Consider the following 27747-nt stretch of genomic DNA (forward strand, 5'->3'; position numbering starts at 1 on the left):
GTCTATGGGAGCTAGCAAAGGCAAAGTTAGTGTTCACGGGCGAACCCGACCTGGTGGGAAGAAAACGACAGTGGATCCTGACCCTAGGGTAGTGAGGCTATGCTGGGACACCGAAGTGCCGAAGTTACCTAGCCCAGGGGCTGCAGCTGCATAGGTCTGAAAAGACGTCGGGGATCTCGTTGCCGGACCAGGAGCCTGGAAGAAGGAAGTTGCTGGCAGGCGACCAGTGAAGGAAAGTTCGTTGGATCCAAGCCTGGATCGAGGAAGAAGAAACCTGAAAGCAGAGGGGACCAAGTTCTTGAATCACTAGCCGGTGATTAAGCGGGCACCAGGATGGCACCGGGCGAAGTCACCTCGACTAGGTGAGTGGGCGACGCTGGCTCTGCAGATCTCACGGACCAGGAGGCGTTGTCGGCGACCAGGATGGAGAGGCGAGCTGTCCCACGATGGATGAAGCTGTCGGCGTCGAAGTTACCCAGGATTGGGCAACAAGCCTTGGCTAATTCAAGCCCACGCGGTGGACTCAAAATGGCGTCTTGAGTGGACCAGGAGGGTCCGGGGTGCTCCTCTTTTGGAAGGGAGCAAGGGCCAGCCTGGAGCAACCAGACCAGCAGCAGAAATGTCGTCGGGCGTCGTTCAGAAGGCCACAAGCCAGCGGGCTAGTAGCCAAACAACGCGGTGAGCAGCAAAAAGCAGAAGGGCCCCACGCAGATCGTGGAGATGCTGGGAGGCTGCACTTCGGTGCTGGAGCTGCTCAGGGTCGGGGCTTCTCGGACCCCAAAGCACTCACCAGGAAATTACTCGGTGGGCTTGCTGTGCAGAAGTCGTGCAGTCTTGGCGATGGCCGGTCCCTCGAGGTCTCGTCGCACCCACGGTTCTCAGCTGTGCTGTAGAGGTGGGTAGAGGTTAGAGGTGCCAGGGAAGCCGGGTCTCGTCGAGCTGGGCAGTCGGATTCCGGAGGAAGGACGTGCAGCAGACCGCAGTGTTCTTAGATGGTGCCTGCGGATGCAGGGTGACTACTCCTTAGCCACAAGGGAGAATCTTGAAGAAGAAATCGTGAAGTCCTTTTGTGGAAAGTGGTATCTTGATTCCAAAGATGATCTGATTTGGAAGGGGGCCAGTTCCTACCTTTATCCTGTAAAAAGGGGCTGGCACGCGACTAAGTCCTGCCCTAGGGGTGGGACTAGGAGGGGGGTGGTTACACCCACTTCCTTGGCGGGCTTTTCCCCAGCACAGGGTCTGGAGTGACCCTGGAATTGGTTCCAGCCAGCCTATGCACAGTGAGCACCGGGGTGCCACGTGCAGTCACCTTCCTCTAAAGCCCTGCCTACCTACAATACACAAAACCCTGTCTGGGACGGTGCTGGCACCGCCCCTGGCAGGAAACCCTTTGTCCTTATCTCCTGCTCTGGGAGGACTCCCAGCAGCAGGAGGGCAGACTTGTGTCTCGGTGGCAGCATCCATTTTGTGGAGCTGAGGCTCTGTTTGACTTTAACCGGGGTTAGGGGTTACATACATGTCGTGTCCCTCTAGAAGGGTGGAATGCTAACCCCGTCGCCAGAATTGGCGAGGGGTTAGTATTCCAATTCGTATGACACCTTACTCGACATGTTTTGATAAAGCGATACCAGAGTTGGCATATAACCGCGAGGATTATAATGCACTTAAGAGTATATGGTATGCGATATCATGGAAACGGCTAAGGGATGGGTCCCGAAAGCCGCAGACAGGCTCAGCTCATGCCAGAGCACCATCTCACACGATTCCAAGCACTCTGCCTTCAGGATTGTTAAGGCCTGCTATAGGAGTGACTGATAGGAGATCTGTGTGTCCATTTTTAGGGTTAGATATAGGTATACTATATCTAAAGCAAAGGGTGATTACACCACCTTGCCCCAGCTGTCAAGCAGCCAGTTGTGTCAGATTTGGATGGCCAGCCAGGGGTGGCATAATACATGCTGCAGCCCCTGGTAGGCCCTGGGTACACCTATGCCCTGGGTACCTAAGGTACACTGTACAGGGACTGGTAAGGTGACTCAGTATCCAATTTAGATATGTACCTAAGGTACATGGAATCCATTTTACAGAGAGAGCAGTAGGCCTGGGGTCCTGAATAGCAGGGCCCCAGGTCAACTAAGTCAGAAAACCAGCAAAACACCAGGCAAAAAGTTGGGGGCAACCATAGTCAGGGATCTACCTTCCTACATAACCCCCGCCCAAACGAAAGGAGATAAGGCTAGCCTTGCCAGGTAAGCCTATATTGCCTGAGTGGCCATATAAGGAAGTAACAGCACTGGCATGGTTACCCCCTATCTCATGGTCCACTAAGCAATCCCTCACCCTAAGGGTATCTGAGGGTCTCCACCATAGGGAATCTCTACCTGCGGTGTGTTTTGGCAAAGGAAAAGGCTGGTGCTGAAATGGAGTACTGAAGTGAGGCTCCACTAATTTTGGGCTCAGCTTCCTCCAATCATTTTCCACCATAGAGGCCTTTCTTTCCAAGACTGAGTTGTTTTGGGCTCTCAGGGTCAACCTCTGGCTACCTACAGCTGGAGGTTGGGTCCCTCTGTTTGGCTTACTGGAGGGACAGGTCAGGTTTGGGGCCCTCAGGTCCCAGGTTTGGCTGTGTCCATCTGTGGGTGGTCCCTAACTAAATTTAAGGGGGATCCCTCAGGAGTTGGTTTTATTTTCACTTGGCTAGGACTACTAGCTTCAGTGCCTTTAATCTGCTGATTGGGGAATTCTTTTGGACAGGGGGCCCTTTGGGGTCCAACACTGGCCTCCCTGACCTCTACAGCCCTGGGCTGACTGAGGCAGGGTAGAGAGGGGCAGGTTACCTGCTCCAGACTGGGTCCCACCTTGGAAGGGTCCACTGACATCAGGGGTTCTGCCAGGCTAGGCCTGACTACCTCTGTGGCAGTTTCTTCACAAGGGGTCAGATCAGTTCCCTGAGGAGGCTGATCTTTTCCTAAAGTCTGGTGGGAGGGAGATTTCTCTTCCTCCTCAATGCTCTCTGTCTGAGTGGAGTGATCCATAGTTTCAGGCTTCACAACACTATCATCTGTCTGAGTTTGAGCTGTGGCCATCACAACTCTCCCAACCTTTTCAGGAGGGGGCTCAGTTTGGGTGTGGGCTGTTACCATGACAGCCTTGACAACCTGTTCTGGGAAGGAAGTTGTCTGAGATGGGGTTGTGACTGGCACAACCCTCCTGACTTGCTCAGGGAGGACATCTTGGACTGGGGCTCTGACTAACACTGCCCCACTAACCTTACCATGGGGGTTTACCATTCTAGAAGAGGTTTCTTGCTCTACCTCAGCCCAGGCTGAGGTCTCTAAATCATTCCCCAGTAGGCAATCTACAGGCAAGTTGGATGACACTGCCACTCTCTTGGGGCCAGTGACACTTCCCCAGCTGAGATTTACTACTGCCATGGGATGAGTTTTCTTCACTCCATCAATGTTGGTCACCTGGTATGTGGCACCAGGTAAAAGTTGCCTTGAGGGGACTAGACTCTCAGTCACCATAGTGATGCTAGCCCCTGTATCTCTATAGGCCTCAACTTTCATTCCATTGATGAGGGGCTCCTGTCTGTACTTGCCCAAAGTGTTGGGACAAGTTGTGAAGTTGGCAAACCCCATGCCAGTCTCACAGACAAGAGTATCTAAGTTTGGGGACCTGGTTAGGCCAGAGTCCCCAGGAACTCCCAAAGTAAATGCACCCAAATTCTTGGGGGCACTCCCACCACCTGGGGGATTACTACTAGTAGTAACAGGAGGTTTGGGAATGTTACTTGGGGGTATGTTTTCCTTATTGTTATTCTTTGGGCAACTGCTGTCAGTTTTTAAATGACCCACCTGTTTACAGGGATAACAATAAGGTTTCTTCTGGTTATTGGAAGGATTCTGGGACCCACCCCCCTCAGAGGATTTTTGGGGCCCTGATGTGGTTTGATCTGTAGATTTATTCCCACCCTTCTCTTGAGGCTTGGTTGATTCCTTTTTCTGGTCACCACCTTGGTTCTTGGGCCTAATCCTGGTTCTGACCCATTTGTCTGCCCTCTTACCCAATTCTTGTGGAGAGGTCAGATCAGAGTCTACCAGGTGCTGGTGTAATAACTGGTTCTGACAATTATTTAAGACTTGCTCTCTCATAATAAGATTATATAATCCTGTGAAGTCAGTAACCTTGCTACCCAGTAGCCAGCCTTCCAAAGCCTTAGTGGCACAATCAACAAAGTCAGACCAGTCCTGAGACTGAGTTTTCTGGGTGTCTCTGAACAGCAACCTGTACTGCTCAGTGGTTAAACCAAACCCATCAACCAGTGTATTCTTCAGGACCTGGTAATTGTTAGCATCCTCTACTCTTGTAGTGAGGAGCTTATCTCTACCTTTACCATCAAAGGAGAGCCACAGTATAGCTGCCCACTGACTCTGGGGAATGCACTGCACAGTGCAGGCCCTCTCCAGAGCAGCCATCCATTTCTGGATATCATCCCCTTGCTTAAAGGGGGGCACTATTTTAGTCAGGTGTTTAGTATCTAAACCCTTCTCTCTATCTCTTGGGAGATTGCTGCCACCAGTGGGAGCTAGCCCACTCATCTGCTGCTCTCTAGCAAAGGCAGGCTTCTCTTTGGCCAGGGCAAGTTCTTCCCTTTCAATCCTCAGTTCAGCTTGTCTCATTCTAGCTTCATGCTCTTTTCTCTGAGGGGAAGTAAATCTCCTCTGTGGAGGATTCCTTCTCCCCTGAGAAGAGGCATTAGAGTGCAGAGATCTACTGGAGTCCCTAGAAAGAGATCTATCTCTCCTAACTCCAAGGTTAGGCCCACTTCGGGTTAGTACTGGGGGTCCCCCAGATCCTAGCCCAAGTAAGTCTAAGTTGGCCCTGGTTAGCCTTCTGACTACCTCAAGACCTTTGTCTACCTCATCCCCAGAGAGTTCCTCTTGATCCTCCTCCTCAACTGCAATGTTGGAGAGATCTGGATCCCCAGAGGTTCCCTCTAAGGCTGGCATGTTCTCATGTAACTGAGAAAGCTTTCTGGCATCATATGTCTCTAAGAGACCTATCAGAAAGGGAATGGTGGGGTTAGACCCCTGCTTCAGTTTTCTGGAGACACAGATCTGTCTCATCTCCTGGAAACTGAGAGCTGCATATCTTGAAGTGACCTGTGGAGGGTCAACACTGACCAGGGGAGTCTCAGTAGAATCTCCCTGGGTAGACATGCTTTTCTAGTGAGGTGTAAGTGGTGCACTTACCTACACTATGTGTTTGCCTACTGATCCCTTGCTAGAGTTGTAGTTTAGGGTGTGCTAAGCCCTAGGAGCTACAACAGCTGGTTCAGTAGAACTCAGAGTATTCTAAGCTAAGTTATATGTACCTTTAGTACTTATGTGATCTTTCACAAGATATTCTTAGGGCATGTGTGGTAAAACAACAGCAAGCTCAAATCCCAACCGCTGCCCACCAATGTGAGAAGTTGGCCTGATGTGCAGTGTTCACTATTCTAGTGATCACTATATATCAGTCCAAACAACCCTTATTGATGATTGGTTGTAAGTCAACCTTATAGACCAGCTATCCTAGTAGCATGGATACGAGCAGTCTAAGGCTAAGACTCTAGAGGGCGCGTTAAGCCAGCTGTTTTACCATCACATTACCCCTTGAACACCCAGTGAAAGGACACCACACAAGTGTTATGAAAATAAACAGTGTATTTATTAGAATCACAACAACCCTGTACTCTTTATGAGGACAGGGTGCTAGGCACACAACAAAACTCTTACGAAAATACTTAAGTTAGCACGTTATACACAAATGCCCGAGGGGCACGAAAAACCATATACTTAAAAAGTGGAATGCGAAATTACTAGCAGGTAAGTACAGTACTAATAGGCTTTGGAATCGCTAGGACTTGACTATAGAATCGTTAGATTACTTCTAGGAGACCTAGGGGACTCGGGTGCAGAGTGTGCACTCTCACGCGGGATGCGGGACAAAGTCTATGGGAGCTAGCAAAGGCAAAGTTAGTGTTCACGGGCGAACCCGACCTGGTGGGAAGAAAACGACAGTGGATCCTGACCCTAGGGTAGTGAGGCTATGCTGGGACACCGAAGTGCCGAAGTTACCTAGCCCAGGGGCTGCAGCTGCATAGGTCTGAAAAGACGTCGGGGATCTCGTTGCCGGACCAGGAGCCTGGAAGAAGGAAGTTGCTGGCAGGCGACCAGTGAAGGAAAGTTCGTTGGATCCAAGCCTGGATCGAGGAAGAAGAAACCTGAAAGCAGAGGGGACCAAGTTCTTGAATCACTAGCCGGTGATTAAGCGGGCACCAGGATGGCACCGGGCGAAGTCACCTCGACTAGGTGAGTGGGCGACGCTGGCTCTGCAGATCTCACGGACCAGGAGGCGTTGTCGGCGACCAGGATGGAGAGGCGAGCTGTCCCACGATGGATGAAGCTGTCGGCGTCGAAGTTACCCAGGATTGGGCAACAAGCCTTGGCTAATTCAAGCCCACGCGGTGGACTCAAAATGGCGTCTTGAGTGGACCAGGAGGGTCCGGGGTGCTCCTCTTTTGGAAGGGAGCAAGGGCCAGCCTGGAGCAACCAGACCAGCAGCAGAAATGTCGTCGGGCGTCGTTCAGAAGGCCACAAGCCAGCGGGCTAGTAGCCAAACAACGCGGTGAGCAGCAAAAAGCAGAAGGGCCCCACGCAGATCGTGGAGATGCTGGGAGGCTGCACTTCGGTGCTGGAGCTGCTCAGGGTCGGGGCTTCTCGGACCCCAAAGCACTCACCAGGAAATTACTCGGTGGGCTTGCTGTGCAGAAGTCGTGCAGTCTTGGCGATGGCCGGTCCCTCGAGGTCTCGTCGCACCCACGGTTCTCAGCTGTGCTGTAGAGGTGGGTAGAGGTTAGAGGTGCCAGGGAAGCCGGGTCTCGTCGAGCTGGGCAGTCGGATTCCGGAGGAAGGACGTGCAGCAGACCGCAGTGTTCTTAGATGGTGCCTGCGGATGCAGGGTGACTACTCCTTAGCCACAAGGGAGAATCTTGAAGAAGAAATCGTGAAGTCCTTTCGTGGAAAGTGGTATCTTGATTCCAAAGATGATCTGATTTGGAAGGGGGCCAGTTCCTACCTTTATCCTGTAAAAAGGGGCTGGCACGCGACTAAGTCCTGCCCTAGGGGTGGGACTAGGAGGGGGGTGGTTACACCCACTTCCTTGGCGGGCTTTTCCCCAGCACAGGGTCTGAAGTGACCCTGGAATTGGTTCCAGCCAGCCTATGCACAGTGAGCACCGGGGTGCCACGTGCAGTCACCTTCCTCTAAAGCCCTGCCTACCTACAATACACAAAACCCTGTCTGGGACGGTGCTGGCACCGCCCCTGGCAGGAAACCCTTTGTCCTTATCTCCTGCTCTGGGAGGACTCCCAGCAGCAGGAGGGCAGACTTGTGTCTCGGTGGCAGCATCCATTTTGTGGAGCTGAGGCTCTGTTTGACTTTAACCGGGGTTAGGGGTTACATACATGTCGTGTCCCTCTAGAAGGGTGGAATGCTAACCCCGTCGCCAGAATTGGCGAGGGGTTAGTATTCCAATTCGTATGACACCTTACTCGACATGTTTTGATAAAGCGATACCAGAGTTGGCATATAACCGCGAGGATTATAATGCACTTAAGAGTATATGGTATGCGATATCATGGAAACGGCTAAGGGATGGGTCCCGAAAGCCGCAGACAGGCTCAGCTCATGCCAGAGCACCATCTCACACGATTCCAAGCACTCTGCCTTCAGGATTGTTAAGGCCTGCTATAGGAGTGACTGATAGGAGATCTGTGTGTCCATTTTTAGGGTTAGATATAGGTATACTATATCTAAAGCAAAGGGTGATTACACCACCTTGCCCCAGCTGTCAAGCAGCCAGTTGTGTCAGATTTGGATGGCCAGCCAGGGGTGGCATAATACATGCTGCAGCCCCTGGTAGGCCCTGGGTACACCTATGCCCTGGGTACCTAAGGTACACTGTACAGGGACTGGTAAGGTGACTCAGTATCCAATTTAGATATGTACCTAAGGTACATGGAATCCATTTTACAGAGAGAGCAGTAGGCCTGGGGTCCTGAATAGCAGGGCCCCAGGTCAACTAAGTCAGAAAACCAGCAAAACACCAGGCAAAAAGTTGGGGGCAACCATAGTCAGGGATCTACCTTCCTACAGAACTGTATGTAATTAGGCTTGTAAACTTGTAGTGCTTCTTCCAGTCTTTGAGTGTTTCCATCATCCCAGACTAAGTGGAGAATAGTCCTTCAGCAATTAAGATGATGCATGGTTCACCGGCTCCCTGGTTGCGGAATTTTAGTGTGTTGTACATGTAATTTTTTTTTTTTTTTTTTGCACCTTTTCAAATATCGTGCTGCAATTTGATTAATTTTTCACTTGACTTTGTATGTGTCTTATTTATTAGCTGTGGCTTATTTGTCCTACAACTTTAATACTACATTTTTACTGCAAACGGAACAAGTTCATTGCTTTTTCTTAGTTCAGGTATTTGTCAAGAAAGCAGTTCACTACAATCAAGTTTATTCTTTAGGTAGGTAGTATCTTGGTACTATTAGAGTTTAAGATAATTGTAATGATTTCTCTGGCAAAGGACATACTTGCAAAGCTCTTATTACGTGCTGTCTGTTCCTAACCAATGCTCTGAAAGCTGCATTTATTGTAATTTAAATCTTATATTCTGATTTGTGATTAAACAGGTGGGACAGTAAAGAAATAGAAAAGCTTAGTCCATGGGATTTGGAACTTGTTCCTGATAATGGTACGTGACCACAGTTTACTTATTGTGCTTACCATGTGTTTTTTATTTTCATATAATGCATTCATTCTAAACTGCTGGAATATTTGTTGTAAACTAACAGAAATGTCATAAACCTGCAATAGCATATAAGAAGAAAATGTTTAGATTAATGTTGCCTTGCAGTATTTCTGTTAGATACTATCCATCAGGTACTTTGTCGTGGGAGTCGCTCAATCACAGGCTGTCCCCTGGAATCTTATCAGGCTCTTGTGAAATTATTGAGAAGTGGGTGCCTGAAGGTAACTCTCATCCCCTATCATGGTGTACACATCTGAGTACGTGATGGAGTGGCTTTTTGACCAAGAGTGCATCTAACCTACCTGTACGCTCAATACCTATGCTGAATGAATAGGATGTCTCAAATCAACAAATGATAGTACTTTCGAAGATACAATAGCCCAGTGGCCAAATCTACAAAGTCTGGGCATCCTAGCGTTAGAGGGCGCACGACAAGATGGCCGCACCCTAGTGAGGCTCTGCCCGGCCGAGCGACCATCCGTTAATTATCCACCTCATATCTGCTACATCATGGTCTCTTGTGCCTGCTGGGAGTCGTGCATAATTTAGGCATGATTTCAAGACTGATTGAGCCTCTGCGCCTCGCTGTGTTAGTGAGTTGCAGCTTGGCTTATCCGGACGACTCGCGGGGGAAAATAGCGGCTGCAGCGCGGCCCCAAATCTGAGCCTTGCCTACCGCGAGCGGGACTGCAGTGAGGGAATTCCAGCTCACCTCGTCACTGCAACAGGGAATCCTGACGTTGCTCTTGCCTGGAGGGTGAACTGCGACCAAGTGCAGAATGATCAGTGGTCGCGAAGGCTGCGTATCACCTGGCACTGCTGGGTCCTGACGGAGCGAGTGGCTGCTACCTGCGAGCGGCGGACCCTGCCAGACGTGATCTTCGTGCGCCTCCTGATCGGATACTACCTGCATTTGCTGACGCCTGCCGGCTGCGGTGAGTGGGACGCGGCTTGGCTCAGGCTGCAGCTGCAGAAGCGGGTGTAGGCCTGGGAGGGGGTTGCGGCCTGGGAGCTGTGGCGGGCTGCTGGTTGGCAGGAGGCGCGTGCATTGCTAGAGCGGCTAAGCGGGGCTGCCGGAGGAGACACTACAGGCTGCCATGAAGCATTTGCATTCGCACGGGGCTCCCAATACCTGTGGCTGAAATTCAGTACATGTCTTTGCAGTTGGCTGATCTAACACTGCCTTATTTGTACAGTGTGATCTGGCCTGTGATGTGACACACCTTACTAGAAACTCTTGCCATCTACTGGGGTGCATGGAGTGCTAATGCTGACTTTCTGGTGAGCGACGCTTTGACGGTGGGAGCTGCTTCTGAGACACTGCGGCTGGGGACAACCAGATATTGCTGCTGTGGGGTCTACTAAGGGCTCTCGATTCCTTTTGTGCACAACTGCGTCCAAGTGTCAGGAGCTTTGACCTGGGCTGTTACTAGCTGCAAGCTCTTTGAGACTGTACTATATTCCCCCATACACTACACACGTGCCACTGTCACCTCCGGGCATATACACAGGCGGAGGGCCCCGAGGATTGCCATGGGGCACACAGATAAGTCGCAGCCTCGCCTTATGTTCGAGGCGTGTAAATCATCAAAAGGTGAGCAGAAGGCAGCATCTGTTTCAGAGGCAGGTGCCCATAATGATCACCTTCCCACTCTGGAGTCCACACTGCTGGCAATGCAACAAAGTCTTCAGTCCATAGAAGGTATGATGGAGGCGGTAAATCACCTCCTTGACAACATGTCATCCCAGCTGGAGAAACAGAACGCTCGTATGGGGGAAGTGGAGAGCAGGGTGTCCACAGCGGAGGATGGCCTGAATGATGTCGCTGAAAAGACACTTAATATGGAAAAGGTGCTCTCCCTCATCCAAGCTGAAAACAAGGATTTAGAAGCGCAATTTTTACCGTGACTGTACAGGCAGCTAGTCGAGAATTTGGGAATGTGAAAAAATGTCTACAAACGGAAGGAGTTCCATACCCAATGCTTTACCCCGCCAGACTTCGTATCGGCCCTGATGGATATTGTAAAATCTTTTCAAACCCAAAGGCTGCTCTTGAGCATGCAAAGCAACTAAAACGTAGGAGACGAGAAAGTAGCGCTGCACCAGATGAAGAGGAACAGTAAAGTGCTGGGAACATTTATGGAAATATACACTCTTGAGTTATATTTTATTCTGTTTCTGATTGACTCTCGAGGGGTCGTTCGTATGTCTGGTCACCTCATGTATCTGACTTTGACACTAAACCATCGCTCTGTGGTGTTAGCTGTATTGTATTCTGTGTGGAAATCTGTATTATGTATGCTGTATTTAACCCCGTTAGTTTAATTGCCCGAACTAGGATGCTTTATCGTCAGGCCTTGCCTGTACCCTGCTTTGGCGGGGTGTAGTGGGGATACTTGAGGCCCCAGGGCACACTAAATGATGTTATAATGTATGGTGTGTGCCAACCTAGTGCTATCCTGGCATAGTTTCTCTAACTGCTCGGCCACCTCCTACTAAAAAGGAGGATTGTAGCACTCTGCGCCCCGGACCTGGGTGTACCCCAATTGACTATTTTTTTTACGAACATGTTGGGGGATGTTTATCTGAGATGGCTTTGGCGAGTTGGGGACACTGAAGTGGGTGGGGGGGTTATGGGATTTGTTTTGGGTATGGCAGAATTGCATTGTGGTAATCTTAAGTATTTTTTAGTGTGGAAACTCTGGATTTCTCAGGCTCACACTGCGTATATTAGGATACTGGCAGTTCATTGATGATGACTGGCCGATATGAACAGTTCCATTAAGTTCCTCACCTGGAATGTACTGGGCTTAATACTCCCAAAAAGATAAGATCTGTTTTTGAGTACTTGGATTGTATGGGAGTGCAGGTCGCCTTATTGCAGGAGAAGCATCTCACCACTGAATCTGGTAAAAAGGTAGGAGCGTGCAGGGCGTGTGCTAAAGTCGTGTCCTCTTACTCTTCCTATTATAGAGGAGTGCTAATTCTTATAAAGAAAGTTGTCCCATTCACTGTGTTTAGCGTAGATACGGATGAACACGGACGAGTGGTGCTTATGCATGGGTGGTTGGGCGCATGAGTGTATTGTTCGTGAATGTGTACGGTCTACAGAATCTCTACATTTCTCCCTGCTGCACTCATTTGGTGTGGTGGTGTTAATGTTTGCCTGGACCCGCCCTAGATAGAACTAGCAGTAGTGAGGCGAGACCTAAACGAGCTTCGGGGGTACTGCTTGGGATACTTGAGGCAGGAAATCTACATGATATATGGCACCGTCGGCATCCCGTGGGTCGGGAGAGTACATTTGTTTCCTCAGTCCATGGATCGTGGTCCCGTATAGAATTTTGGCTGGTCTCGGAGGAGGTGTGTACATGGGTAGGGAAGGTGCAACACAAGGCGCAAACGCTTTCGGACCACACTCCTGTAACCCTCGACTTGCAGGTTCCTACTTGCGAGAAGCCACCTTTTGCATGGCGGTTACAGCCTTCTGAATTAATGGATCCAGTATTTAAACATACAATAGCTGAGGCGATCAGGAATTTCTTTAGAGAGAATGAAGGCTCAGTGGACAGTGCATGAGTGCTTTGGGAGGTGTTAAAGTCACCATCAGGGGCATTGTATTGGGACACAGTCGGGAGTTCTGCGTGACATACGACGTCGGATTAAAAAGTTGGCGTCTGATATCTCCACACTTGAACGCGAATATGAGGCCAACCCTTCTTCAGCGAGATTGGCTGATATACGAATGCTTGTCACTGAGCATAATGAAACAGTTGACCAGGAGTTGTTACACTGCTCGCGCCAAAAGACTGCTTGCTACTATTGTGAGGGTTGCCGTCCATGTCGATCCCTAGTGCAAAAACTGGCAGCGCCGCGAACTCAGGAGCATATCACGGAATTGGAGAACACGGATGGGGTTGCACACTACTCAACTCTGGAAATTAGTGCAGCCATTGTGCAGTTTTACACCCGGCTGTACGCTGCAACAAGTGTCCTGTCTCCTGAAGAGTTTGGCACATACCTAGATGATGTTGCGTTGGGCTTGCTTTCTAACTAACATAGAGAATACCTAGTACAGCCGTTCGATGAGGAAGATGTTAAATTGGCTATAATGTAATTACCAACCTGCAAGGCAGCGGGTATTGATGGCCTGCCTAGCGAATTTTATAAGGCATATGCGGCTGACCTTGCCCCTCGATTTGTTAGAAGTATAAGCGGAAGCATATGAAAAAGGAAAATTGTCGCCTTCCCTCAAAGAGGCTTTGCTGGTGACTCTATTGATACCTGACAAGCCTCCGAACCAGTGCGACTCCTATAGGCCCCTCTCGATTATTAATATTGATGCAAAGATTCTTGCAAAAATGATCGCCCCTAGGCTACAACCATTGGTTGCTCTTTTAGTTCTACTGACCAATCTGGGTTTGTCACTGCGCGCTCTACCACACATAATCTCTTTTCGCTCGCACTGGAGCCCCTAGCTTGCCAACTCTGGCAACGGCATGGGGCAGCTGCCTTGAGATTTCAGCAGAGGCCACTGGTTGTCTCTTTTTATGCGGACGACATGTTGTATGTTCGCGAGCCTGAGGTATACTTGCCAGAGCTGCTCCGGGAGTATGTTAAATTTGAACGGTTTTCCGGTCTTGGGATCAACTGGTCAAAGTCGGTGGTGTTTCCACTGACGGCGCACACTAAGGAAATTGAGCTGGACTACCCACTAACCTGGACATCGGAACCCGTGAAATATCTATGGGTTTCGCTACATAGATATCCAGCGGTGGTGATATCAGAGAACTATGGCCGGACAGTCACGCGTATTATTCACCAGGCGGAGAGGTGGGCATATCTGCCTCTTTCTTTGGCAGATAGAATAGCGGTTGTAAAGATGGCCTTTTTACGCAAACTGCTGTGCTTCTTCATTAATATCCCTATCAAATTGAATATGACGCTGTTTAAAACGTTTCAATCCTCTTTGTCGACATTTGTGTGGGGCGGTAAGGAACCCAGATGTAGGTGGGATCTTTTAGTGCAGCCATTTGAACGTGGAGGATTCGAGGCCCCAGATCTCAGACTGTATTACCTCTGTGCACAGGTGCAGTTTGCGCATTATTGGCACTTCCCGCAGCCATTTCAGCCACATGTGGCGGTAGAATCAAACGTGGTCCTTCCAATGCCAGTACAGGCATCCTGTCGGGTGGCACAGGTGGCCCACGGACTGAGATAAACCCTGTACAGTGCACGGCGTGGCCTGGCGTGTTCTGACGGAACGAGCTCAGCTATCCTTCCTTTATGCTCCCCTATTGCCTCTGGCTTCGCACTCTGATATATCTGCGGCTCGTGAGAAGCAGGCCATCTGTGAGTTGGCCAAAGTGGGTATCAGACGGGTGGGTGATTTGTATAAGAATGGTCAATTTAAGACCCTGCAAGTTGCGCAGAAAGGTACGGACCGAGGCTTTATGTTTGGCTTCACATACGTTCTAGTAAGGCAGGCCATCAGGACTGTCTATCCGGACTATCAAGCAGAACCTACAACGGGCATTGCAGGCGTCAGGGCCTAATCACTAAACTTTATAACGTGTCCTTGCAAGAACGGGAGCAGATAGATCACCTCTCATGCACTAGATGGCAAGTAGCTCTGGGGACTACCCTCGCTCTGGATGTTTGGATGACATGTTGTGCCCTCACAGGTCGACTCACGGCTAATTGTAACCTCATAATAATTCACTTTACATTTTTACACTAATTATATTATACCCCTTTGCAGTTATGACGATATGGCCTGCAAGAAACTACTAATTGTGTGCGGTGTGGAATGGCAGATGCAGACTTCCTACATGTGGCATTGCTGTGTGCGGGTGTGTTTGCTTTTTGGTCTGAGGTGACGAAACTGCTTACTGATATAACATCGGAACCTGTGCAATGCATCTCCGAACTCTGCCTACTAGGATATGTAAAACGGCTCAAGCCCTGTAACAGACGCATAGTTGCAGGGTCCACCTTGTTCGCCAAGAGGGCTCTGGCGCAATGTTGGGGTGCAAAAACCACTCCGACGGTGAAAAAATGGCTTCGTTATTTACTGTATTGTAATACTCAGCTCCTGACTTAAAAGGAGGAATTACCTGAGACCTCTCGCCCCAAAGATTTCTAGGCCCCGCTAACTGCATATCTGTTGTCCAGATCAGACTTGCTGTAAACGTGTATAAATAATGCACTCTTCCAATCTGTATGCTGGCTAGTTCCAGGTTCGGTCTCACACACTGCCACAATCGCTGTTCTGTTGAAGATGTCCACTTGCGCCTCACGGGCTCATACTAGTGGCCTTATTTGAGAACTTTGTACAATGCTGTCATTGACATTTCTTTGCATCTGTGTAGCTATTGAACCACATGTATTTCTTCAATGTGCTAGACTTCTGTCTGTTCTGCCTAAGGGTAGGTTGGGGGAGGGACGGGGTGAGGTTTGCTCCTTGTTGCTATATTGTAACAGAACTCTTGTTATTAGATGTCATTGTTTTGACTGAAATCAATAAACAAATTTAAAAAAAGAGAAATCTGGATATTCATTCTCCTCCTTGGTATCAATGTATTTTGAACCCATTTAACCCTTAAGTTATGATGCGAACTAGCCCCCCGCTGAACCCTTTTTTGATGTTTATTTGATTGATTTGTGTGTAAGCCTTGTAAGAAGATCGGATCCTTATAGCATAGTTACCCCCTCATTTTGCCTAGTGTCAGTGTGTTTTGGACTAGTCTGACTGGGATCCTGCTAACCCGGACCCCAGTCACTGTGCTTCTTCCCTAAATTTCACATGGTAAGTACTTTTGGAACCTCCACAATTGGCTACTGGTTTACCCCTATAAGTCCCTAATATATGGTACTGAGGAACCCAGGGCATAGGTACACCAAGGGTCTCCCATCGGCTGCAGCATTTAATATACCACCCATGAGAAACCTCTCAAACAGTGACAAAAGGCGTGCCATTGCAGCATATGTTTAAGCTGGTGCTATCACCACTTACGACAGATATAAGTTTCCTTATATCCTAGTTCGCTACACTTATAACATATGTCACCCCTAAGGCAGGCCTTCAATTCGGAAGGCATGGTGCTGGGTTATAAGTGTGAGGGTGCCCCTGCATGAGCAGGACATCCCCTACAAACCCCAGACTTGATTCTCCAGACTTTGTAAGTGCGGCCAGCCATTTTGATACATATAGTGGCCATGCGTCATTATGCAATGGCTAACTATATAGTGGCTGTGCCGAACCTGGGCATGTTTGGTATCAAACATGTTGGAATCATACTCCAACACTGTTACACTATTTCTTGGATCTGCCAGAAAACTGGTGCTTCTGCTCAAGCCAGACTCGAGTGGAGCTCAAGCGTGGGAAGGTAGAACAATAGTGTTCGAGGCATGTGGGCTGCTGAATTCATATCTATAGCATAGATCGCCGCCTAGTGTTGGGTCCGGATGATTGCACATTGTTGTCCTGGAAGAGTCTTCGAAGTATCACGAGATAGGTGGCTCCTCCCCTGGACTACAGTGCGCATGGGCATCGACTCCATCCCCAGATTGGTTTTTTTCCGCCATTGGGTTCGGATGCATATTTGATCACTCAAGTTCGGATTCGATAGAAACTTTCTTTTAGGCTCAAAGGCCTTTCCTACATCGTCGGTATTGTCTTGCGTTCGGTGCCCAGCTCTGTTCCGGCTCGGTCCCCGAGTCGGACATCCAGAGGAGTCGCGTGGCTCTTCGGTGCTAGAGGCCCAGTCGACGCAACAAGCCGTATTCGACGACACATCATGGAACGGAGCCCGTTCAAGAGGTGCCCCGTGTGCAACTCTAAGTATCCCCACATCGACGTCCATCCGGTGTGCAACAAGTGCCTGTCGCTGCATCACGATGAAGACAACTGTATGGCTTGTTCTCGTTTTCGTTCCAAGAAGACGATTCGACTTCGGCGCGTGGCGCGCCAGGAGGCCCAGCAGACGGCACCTGACCCGGTGAACATTTTCGATACCGAGGGAGAAGAGGCAGACGAGCAGGAAGATCGAGAGCCGATTTCAAATCCAGCGGCAGAGATCGACTCCAACTACGAGGCAGACGTAGAAATGCTCGATACTGAAGACGTCGTCGACGAGGTAGGAGACGACAATGGGGCCTATGGGGCCACGGAAGATAGCTCAGACGAGGAGCTATGCCCCGTTCGGACAATAGCTAAGGCTCAGGTCGAGGGATCGCCACATGGCCTTACCCAAGATCTTGTACCTAGATCCACAGTCTCGCCTCCGGGCCCGGCTATTGACACTTCTACGGAGCCGCCATTAGCCAAATCGAAACCGAAAGAGAAAGCTTCGGTCTCGACGGACACTTCTACAGAGCCTCCATTAGTCAAATCGAAACCGAAAGAGAAAGCTTCTGTCTCGACAAAACCAAAAGAGATAGAGGCGCAGTCGAAACATAAAGCGCCTGTCGCCTTGGTCAGCTCCACGTCTTCACACCTGTCAGTGCAGACGAAGTCAAAGAAGGTTGTCGAAAAGGTGAAGTCGCTCAAGGGCGTCGACCCGAAGACGTCGGCGAACAAAGGCCGTCGACACAGACAAGGGACTCGGAGCTACAAAAGCTGTCGATCCTGCGCGTCGGCCGGACAAGGCCAAAAGTACTACGGCCCTCGAGTCTGCACATGATGGTGGCCCGAAAACACCTGTCGAGTCGACGCAACTGTCCGCATCCTTCACAAAGCAGGTGTCGGACTCATTGCAACGCATTAAGGACAAGGCTTCCGCGGTCGATCCGAAGAATGCTCCGACGCCGAAGCCTGCCGCAAAACCGAAGAAGGTCGTCGAGGCGTCCATGAGGGTGTCCACGGGGCCAAAGCCTACACCTGCAGTTGTAGGCACAAAGCATCGACAACCCCTGCTGGAGGAGCAGTCGGAACAATTTATCGACAACGGTAAACTTTCCATTTACAAGCGGAAAATCACACCAGCACAGCCTATGGAGTCCTAAACAATTCCTTTAAAGAAGAAAAAGGATTCCACAGATTCCCCAGTTCTTGTTGAACTGATTAATCCACGTGGTCAGGACACTGCTCCAATCTCGCCCAATTACTCGGATGTGGAGGTTGGGGAAGGTGATTATGAGGAATACAACTACCCTGCCGACACTGATCCTGAAGATCAGCATGACACATGGGCAGATGCTGCAGACCCGGGGAATCCACAAACTGCCCCGGACACTCAAGTGTATACTGTCAAAACCTCACCTACTGAGGATTCTGCGGCATTTAATGCGCTTATTGAGAGGGCAGCCAAGAATCATGACGTCCAGCTCCATGCTGACCCTATTGAAGTAGACTTTCTGTTTGACACCTTTTCCACCTCTGAAAAGACCGTCAAGACTCTGCCAATGCTGAAGGGTATCTTAAAACGTGCTGCAGAAATTTTTAAGGAACCCACACGTGCCAGGGTTATAAACCCCAGAATTGAAAAAAAGTACAAGCCGGCACCTGGCGACTCTACCTACATCAAGGGCCAGTTGCCATTGGACTCTCTAGTTGTTTCTAATGCCCGGAAGAGGGCAAATTTGCAAACTACTAGTGATGATCCTTCCCCTGACAAGGAATCTAAGGTGCTAGAAGCATCGGGGAAGAGGGTGGTGGCTCAAGCGGCCAATATCTGGCGCATTTCTAACACGCAGGTACTCTTGGCCAGATATGTCAGGGCACATTATGATACACTTGAAACACTGTTACAACACTTGCCAGATGAGTATAAGGAGGCAGCAGAGATGCTCATTCAAGAAGGGAAGCTCATCTCAAATGCTTCAATTAGGTGTGCACTGGACGCAGCGGACACCGCGGCCAGGGCCATTAACACCAGTGTAATGTTGCGGCGTCAGGCCTGGCTCAGAATCTCCGGGTTCAAGCCGGAGATACAAACCACCATCCTCAATCAACCTGTCAACCCTGACCACTTATTTGGCCCGGAGGTGGACACCACCCTGGAAAAAATCAAAAAAGACACCGAAACTGCAAAGTCTATGGGGGCTCTTCAGTCCCAGCAGTTCAGGGGTAGTAGTTTTCGTCTCTCAAGCAATAGAGGTGTTTCCAGAGGCCAGATGTCCCAGCAAACACAGTACACTAAAGGTGGTGCACAAACCTCTTACAACAAGCAGAATAGAGGCAGATATCGCGGCAACAGCACCAAGGGCAGAGGTCGTGGAAACAACAACTCCCGATCCTCCGCCACCAACAAACAGTGACGCCTTGTCACTGCCCCCCGACCATACAACACCAGTCGGGGGGAGACTCCAACAGTTCCTGCCAGTCTGGAAATCCATCACCACAGACAGGTGGGTCAGAAGACTTATACAGTTCGGTTATTGTCTGGAGTTAACATCCACTCCACCCAACATTCCCCCAATACACCGTCCTATGTCCGCAGAGCATTTGCGCTTATTGCAGCAAGAGGTGCTTGTCATGCTGCAAAAAGGGGCAATCGAGCTCGTACCAGTGGAACAAAGAGGCTCGGGAGTGTACTCCCTGTACTTCTTGATCCCAAAGATAGACGAGTCCCTCCGACCCATACTGGACCTCAGGCCCCTAAACCAGTACATTCTCTTAGAACACTTTCATATGCTCACGCTGCAGCAGGTTCTTCCTTTGAGAAGTTGGCCCGATATATGATGCTCACTAGTTCTAGTGATCACCTTGTATCAGTCCAAACAACCCTTATGGTGATTGGTTGTAAGTCAACCTTCTGTAGTAGGGGATCTCTGTGTATAGTCATAATCTAGTGAATAGTCCCGCCCATGTGCGAGGACCCCGGCAATCAAAAATAATCTCTTAAGTTGTCAGAAAATTGCAGAACTGCAAAGACACTTAAGAGAGAATTTAAAGACAAATAATGCAGCCTATATCCACAGGCTACACTGTCCAGTACTTCAACTAGAAATTCCACCAAAAATCCACAAACTGCAAAGCCTGTCCAGATTTCCCTTGCTTTAACAGCAAAAACCCCTCTGGAATGATAGAGAGGAAGACATGGACAGACAAGCCCCATAGTCTGCCATTATGTGGCTTAAATAGGGTACTGTGCCTTTAAGAGAACTTTCCAGAACTTCTCCCAGTATCCCAGAATGCATAGCAGGTCCCTCTCACTTTCAGTTCTTTTTTCCGGCTCCTGCTTACAGGACCCTGGTGCATTGAGCTCTCCCTTTTCAAGGGTTTATTGGAGTTTTTGTTCACTTTTTGGATTTAAAAGGGTTCTTAGTTGATTCTTGGTAATTCCTTTTCACTTCTGTGTGTTTGTTCAGGCTTTTAGGGATCTAAAATGCCTGCTTTATTCGACAAGTGCCCAGCATGTGGAAGGAAGAAGGCCAAGACTGATCCACACGACGTCTGCATTCTTTGCCTCCCTGAAGAGCATGTCCCTGAAGATTGTGACATCTGCCAGACCTTTTCTACAAGGACCCTGAGGGAAAGGCTGAGAATTAGGCTCCAAGGCCTAGAAAAGAGGCGACTGCAGGCTGCAGGTGGGTCTGGGCAGGCTGGGAAGGCTCCCTCTGCCGCTGCTGAGGCCTCTGGGGGGCTCCCCAGAGGCAGGAAGACCAGCAAAAGGTCCCGGTCTCCGTCGATAGCATCGACGACGACGTCGAGAGGGATGACGACGGTGTGTTCCCCTTCTCCCCGGGGCTCCGGGTCGAGACAGCGTGGAAGATCGACGTCGAGAGGCCTGGCTAGGCCGCCGTCGAGATCACCGCCGACGGCGTCGTCGACGTCGTTGTCGTCAAAGTCGAGGCATCGCCGTCGACGAAGGCACCGGCGCTCGCCGTCGAAGCGACATCGCCGGTCGCCGTCGAGCAGTTCGCCGTCGGGGGAATCCTTGGCGTCGAGGACTGTGAGGAAACAGTCATCGAGGAGGAAGAGTCGACGCTCGCCGTCGAGGTCTGACCGCTCGTCGTCGAGGGGGCGACGCTCGTCGTCGAGGAAGAAGCACTCGACGTCGAGGAGACGGCGTTCGACGCCGGAGTCGAGGGATCGCCGTTCCACGCCTGAAAAACAACGCTCGACGTCGAGCAGGAAGAGATCAGCGTCCCCGAGGGTCTCATCCTCCCCTAAGCGGCGCGGGAGGGATTCTCGCGCCAAAAGTCACGCTGGATCTGGTGAAGGACGTCGGAGGCGTCGCTCACGCTCTGGAGGGTCTGGATCACAGGCTTCTCCCCCGAAGAAGTCACCGGGCTCGGTGTACTCGGTGGTATATACACCGCCAAGGCCTGCGACTCCTCCACCTCTGCCGAAGGAGGCTCCTCCGGCTAATCCGCCGCTACCTTCCCTTCCTCCGCTACCCCCTGCGGGGCAACCTCCGCCGCCGGTTCCACCTCATAGGCCACCGAGGTCGGTGTCGCTGCCTTTGCTTCCGACACCTCCTAAGGGTACGCCTACTCCGAAGCCCCAGGACAGGCCACGGAAGACGCCTCCATGGAAACCGGTGGAGCGCCCACATGCTGGGAGGTCGCGCTCCCGCTCCAGGAGAAGGGAACGTTCGCGTCACAGGTCTTCCACACGGTCTAGATGGCGCCACAGGAGACACAGGTCTCGTTCCCGGACCCGGTCGTCTGGGGCCAGGGACTACTCCCCGACCTTGTCGGATTCGCCAGACACGAGGGTGTCACCGATCGATGATCTGGTGTCCTTCCAGGACGTACTGTTACGTGGTGCGGCGAAATTGGGCATTACTTTGACAGTGCCCACTCCCAAGACATCAGTCATTTTCGAGACGCTCCACCAGAAGCATTTGTCTCGGCCGTTACTGCCACTGGTGCCGGGTCTGGAAGAACCGGCCATGGATCTTTTCCTCACCCCAGCGGTGACTAAGGCGGCACCTTCCAGACTGCAGAAGAAGTACCGGGCTCCGGACTCGGACCCAGCCTTTCTAAGGATGGAGCCCCCTCCAGATTCGGTGATTGTGACGGCGGCGCGCAAACAGCATGCCACCACACCTTCCTCCACAGTTCCACCAGATAAGGAATCTAGGTGGTTGGATTCGGCTGGGAGAAGAGTTTGTGGGACCTCGGCGACCTCAATGAAGGCAGCTAGTGCCACTGCCTTGTTGGGTCGGTATGACAGAGCCCTCTGGGAATCCCTTCAACAGTTTGTGGAGCTCCTCCCACGGGACAAGTGGGAAGACTTCCAAGAGGTGCTGAACGAAGGGATGTTGGTGGCGAATCAAGTCATCAGCGCTGCTGCCGACTCTTCTCTGCTGGCGGCGCATGGTTTCTGCCACGGAATTAACCAGCGACGACATGCATGCCTCCGCCTTACGTCTCTGAAACCGGACGCTCAGCAAAGGGTTGCCAATCTGCCATTCTCTGGCGAAACCCTGTTCGGGAAGCACGCTGATGATGAAATGGCCCGCATGAAGGCGGAGGCCGAAACGCTCACAGCGGTGGGTTTGGAGAAGCCCAAGGAGACCAAGAAGTCGTACCGTCCGTTCCAACGTCGGTTCGGTGGTCAAGGCAGAGGGCGTGGCCAGTCTTCTGGACAACAGCAGCAACAACAACAGCAGCAGTTCAGAAGACCGTTCCAGAAGCGCCAGAGAGGCAGAGGCGGCCATCAGTCGGCCCCAGCGACTAAAGGCCAGGCCGGGTCTAGGCCCTGAGCACTTACTTACCCTGCAAGTGTTACCCCCTCCGGGGGCGGGGAAGCATTCAATCTTTTCTGGCAGAGTGGAGAAAAATTACTCAGGACAAGTGGGTGCTGAATATTGTTTGCAAGGGATACAGTCTTCGGTTCACCAGCCCGCCTCCATCAATTCCTCCGGTCAGCTCGCAGTATGAACTGCGCGAGCTCCAGGCGGAGGCCGATATCCTGTTAAGGAAAAGGGCGATAGAAGTCGTACCTCTGTCTCAAAGAGGAAGAGGTCTGTACTCCCGGTTCGAAAAAAGGACAAGAACAAGTTCAGGCCCATTCTGGATTTGCGACAAGCAAACAAGTAGATTCGCAGAGAAAAGTTTCGCATGCTGTCGTTGCATCAGATTTATCCTCAGCTGCAGCGGGGAGACTGGCTGTGTGCCATAGACCTCCAGGATGCTTACTTCCATGTGCCCATTGCACACAAACACAGGAAGTTCCTGCGGTTCCAAGTCGGCGCCAATCACTATCAATACACAGTACGGCCATTCGGACTGAAGTCTGCGCCGAGAACATTCTCAAAGTGCATGGCGGTGGTAGCCGCACACCTACGGAGGAACAAGGTGTTTGTCTACCCGTACCTGGACGACTGGTTGATCAAGTCCTCCTCCTTCACGGAAGCGCAAGCGCACTTCCAGAAGACGTGCGTTCTCTTGAACAAGCTTGGGTTGCACATCAACATGTCCAAGTCGGTTCCGACTCCAGTCCAGTGCATTCAGTACTTGGGAGCCTCCATCGATACGCTGTCAGGAAGCGTGTCTCCTTCGGAGGAGCGACGATTATCACTGCTTCGGAAGGCTCGGGCTCTTATGGCCACTCCATCCACGACAGTGAGGACGGTGTCTTCTCTACTAGGATCGATGGCCTCATGTATCTTCCTAACGCCCCATGCACGGCTGCACATGAGACCGTTGCAAGAGTGCTTGGAGGATCAGTGGGATCAGAGGAGAGGATCTTGGGACGACAAGATACGTCTATCTCTGCATGCTCTTCAGTCTCTGAAGTGGTGGTGTTCAGCTGAGAATCTCCTCAGAGGGGTTCCCTTCCACAAGGACATTCCCACTCAGGTTATCGTGACGGATGCTTCTCTCCAGGGCTGGGGAGCGCATTCCGGAGACCTACAGATTCAAGGGTTGTGGTCCCCGTCGGAGTCCACGTACCACATCAATTTCCTGGAACTCAGAGCTGTTCACTTGGCACTGAAGGCCTTTCACCCGTCCTTCCAGACCAACTCTCTACTTGTACAAACGGACAATACGACCACAATGTATTACCTCAACAAGCAGGGAGGCTCGAGGTCACGCACCCTGTCGCAGGAGGCGCAGGCGATCTGGCGCTGGCTTCTGGCTCGAGGACTGACGATAACGGCTACCCATCTGCCAGGTGTGCAGAATGTTCAGGCAGACGCGCTGAGCAGACTGATTCAGGAAAACCACGAATGGGTCATAAACGACGAAGTACTAGGAGAAGTCTTCGCAAGGTGGGGGACTCCAGACGTAGATCTGTTCGCCACCGCCGAAAACAGCAAATGCCGAGGCTTCGCCTCCAGGTACTACCAGCCGGGGACGCTGGGGAATGCGTTATGGATCAACTGGTCGAACAGCTTTCTGTACGCTTTTCCACCCATTCCCCTGATTCCGACGGTTCTCATCAAGCTGTCCCAGTCCAGGGCGCGGATGATACTGATTGCCCCGGAATGGCCCAGACAGTGGTGGTTCACGGACCTGCTTCACCGGTCTCTCCTTCCTCACATTCGGCTGCCGTGCAGGCCGGACCTTCTCACGAAGTTCGGGGGCGGATGTTGCACCCCAACCTCTCGTCTTTGAGTTTGGCAGCATGGCTCCTGAGATAGTGCAATATGGTCATTTGAATCTCCCTGCAGATTGTATGGACATACTGAAGGAGTCTAAGAGACCTTCCACTAGGACTTCCTATGCGTACAAGTGGAAGAGATTTTGTATCTGGTGCAAGTCTAAGAACTATGATCCGACGACTTGTAAGGAAGATGTCATCCTTCCTTATCTTCTACAGTTGGCGCAGTCTGGCCTTAATGTCCATTCTATTAAGGTTCATCTTGCTGCTTTGACTGCCTACAGGAAATGCCCTTCGCAGACTTCCTTCTTCCAGATCCCTGTGATCAAAGATTTTTTGGAAGGCTTGAAGAAAGTGTTCCCTCCTGTCAGGCTTCCTTCACCTTCATGGGAATTGAATCTGGTGCTGTCCAGGTTGATGAAGGAGCCTTTTGAACCTATTCATAAGGCTTCGTTGCAGCACCTGTCCTGGAAGGCGGCGTTCCTCGTGGCCATTACATCGGCCCGCAGGGTGAGTGAAATTCAGGCGCTGTGTTGCCAAGAACCTTATACTGTATTTCATGCTGCTAAGGTTGTTAGGCGTACTCACCCTAAATTTCTTCCCAAGGTTATTTCTGATTTTCATGTCAACCAGACCATAACTTTGCCTATGTTTTTTCAGAATCCTTCATCTCCAGCGGAAAGGTCGTTACATTCCCTGGATGTTAGGAGGGTGTTGAAATTTTATCTGGATAAGACCAAAGATATTCGTAGGTCTGACCAATTGTTTATCAATTATGGATCAGTCAGGATGGGTCTTGCGACCTCTAAGCAGTCTATCTCTAGGTGGATTGTGTCCTGCATACAGTTATGTTACCAAAAAGCTAATAAGACCTTGGGAGGTAAGCCTAAGGCTCATTCCACCAGGGGCAAAGCTGCCACGACAGCATTGCTCCGTAATGTTCCAATTGCAAAAATCTGCAAGGCGGCCATACCTTTGCTAAGCATTACTGCCTGGACACTGATGCCAGGGCAGACGCTCAGGTTGGGCAGGCTTCGCTGCGAAATCTGTTCGCACAATAGTGGTGTTAATTCTCTTTCCTCCACCGCCACTTTGGTGTGGGGATGGGCTTGCCATTCTATTCACTAGATTATGACTATAGACAGAGATCCCCTACTACAGAAGGAGTAGTTTCTGTCCTGTAACTCCAGTTCTGTAGTAGGGGTATCTCTGTTATAGTCATAAGCGCCCTCCCGCCTCCCCGGTGGAGAGAGAGAGAGAGAGATGTTCGTTTAAGGAATGCGACAGGTCTGGCGTGTTACGCCTTCAAAAAGAACTGAAAGTGAGAGGGACCTGCTATGCATTCTGGGATACTGGGAGAAGTTCTGGAAAGTTCTCTTAAAGGCACAGTACCCTATTTAAGCCACATAATGGCAGCCTATGGGGCTTGTCTGTCCATGCCTTCCTCTCTATCATTCCAGAGGGGTTTTTGCTGTTAAAGCAAGGGAAATCTGGACAGGCTTTGCAGTTTGTGGATTTTTGGTGGAATTTCTAGTTGAAGTACTGGACAGTGTAGCCTGTGGATATAGGCTGCATTATTTGTCTTTAAATTCTCTCTTAAGTGTCTTTGCAGTTCTGCAATTTTTTGTCAACTTAAGAGATTATTTTTGATTGCCGGGGTCCTCGCACATGGGCGGGACTATTCACTAGATTATGACTATAACAGAGATACCCCTACTACAGAACTGGAGTTACAGGACAGAAACTACTCCTTATAGACCAGCTATCCTAATGGTAACATGGACAAAGCAGTCTTAGGCTAAACTCTTTTGGCATGTGAAGCCAGCTGTTTTACCACAATATAACCCCTTGAATACCAGATGAAAGGACACCACACAGGTTGTTATGAAAATAAACAGTATATTTATTAATAACAACACCTCTGAACTCTTTATGAGGTCAGAGGGCTAAGCACATGACAATCTCTTACGAAAAATACGTTAAGTTGCACAAAATTACAATGGTGCCCTAGGGGCACGGCAAACCATATACTAAGTAAATGGTATAAGGAAATTGATTGAAGGAATGGAGCTGTCCAGAGGCTGTAGGATCGCTGGGACTATGCTACCCTAACTGTAGGTAAGTAATAGGAGGCCCACGGAACGCGTGTGCAGAGTGTGAACTCGCACGCGAGTTGCGTAACAACGTCTATGGACAGTACAGTTCAAGTTAAAGGTGAGTACGGACAATCCTGACTAGGTAGGACAACAACGTCTGTGGAATTGGACACTAGGACAGTTAGACTACCCTTGAGCACCGAAATGCTCTCGTTACCTCACCCACAGGCTGCAGGTGCATAGGTGCCAAAGTGTGTCGGGTTCTCACGTTGAAGTCAATGGAGCCTGAAAGAAAAGATGCTGCAGGCGACCAGGAGGAAGATGTCCGGTGCGATCCAAGGGTGGATCGGTGAAGAAGAGGACCTGAAAGCAGAGGGGACAGTGTTCAAAGTCACTAGCCAGTGACCGGTGTGGAACCAGGAAGGAACCAGGTGCTGTCGTCGCGATCAGGTGAAGAGTGGACGCTTGACTCTGCAGCCACGTGGACCAGGAGGCGTCTTCGACGACCATGGTGGAGGCACGAGCTGTCCCACGCAGGCTCTCGCTGTTGGCGGTGTCGGATCCGGGATTGGAGTCAACAGGCTTTGGCAAAGGCAACCCACGCGGTGAAGGGAAAAGACGTCTGGTGCGGACTAGGAGAGTCCGGGGTGCCCCTCTTTTAGAATGGAGCAAGGGCCAGTCTGGAGCAACCAGACCGGCAGCAAAGATTCAAAGGTTCGTCGTCTAGGAGGCCACTAGCCAGCCGGCAAGTGACCAGACAACGCATCGAGCAGCAAACAAGCAGAAGGGCCCCACGCAGATCTTGTGGAGGCTGGAGGGCTGATCTTCGGTGCAGGAGCTGCTCGGGGCTGGGGCTTCTCAGTCCCCAAAGCACTTGGTTGAGTTTACCTCGGGAGTCGTGCTGGAAGCGAAGTGCAGTTTCTTCCAAGATGGCCGGTCCCACGTGTCTCGTCGCACCCACGGATCTCAGCTGTGCTGCAGATGTAGGTTGAGGTCGGAGAGGTCTGGGAATCCGGGTCTCGTCGGGCTCTGAAGTCTGGATCCTCGAGGGAAGACGACAAAGGGAAGCCGCTGGATGCTTGATGGTGCCTGCAGTTGCAGGGTGGACACTCCTTGCCCACAAGGGAGATTCTTCAGTCTTCTGTGGAGCAGAACGTCGAAGGCCAGAGTTTCTTCTTGTTGAATAGTTCAGGATAATCTAATTTGGAATGGGACAAGCTCCTATCTTTATTCTCCTAAAGGGGGCTGCACTACTGACTAGGTCCCTCCCCTGGGTGGGACCAGGAA

At 50.8% G+C, this 27747-nt stretch overlaps 1 protein-coding gene across 4 annotated transcripts in view; it reads left to right on the forward strand.

Annotated features, from left to right (window-relative positions):
• The window catches only part of BRWD1 (bromodomain and WD repeat domain containing 1), a 2464655-nt gene that overhangs the window by 1623802 nt on the left and 813106 nt on the right, over positions 1 to 27747 (forward strand). For all 4 annotated transcript variants that reach the window (XM_078656838.1, XM_078656840.1, XM_078656841.1 and 1 more), the window contains one exon: positions 8744 to 8805. In XM_078656838.1, the coding sequence (XP_078512964.1) occupies positions 8744 to 8805 (62 nt within the window). The remainder of the gene's footprint in view (positions 1 to 8743; positions 8806 to 27747) is intronic.

The sequence above is a fragment of the Lissotriton helveticus genome, chromosome 8 (genome assembly GCF_964261635.1).
Source record: "Lissotriton helveticus chromosome 8, aLisHel1.1, whole genome shotgun sequence".
In the NCBI taxonomy this organism is placed as follows: Eukaryota; Metazoa; Chordata; class Amphibia; order Caudata; family Salamandridae; genus Lissotriton; species Lissotriton helveticus.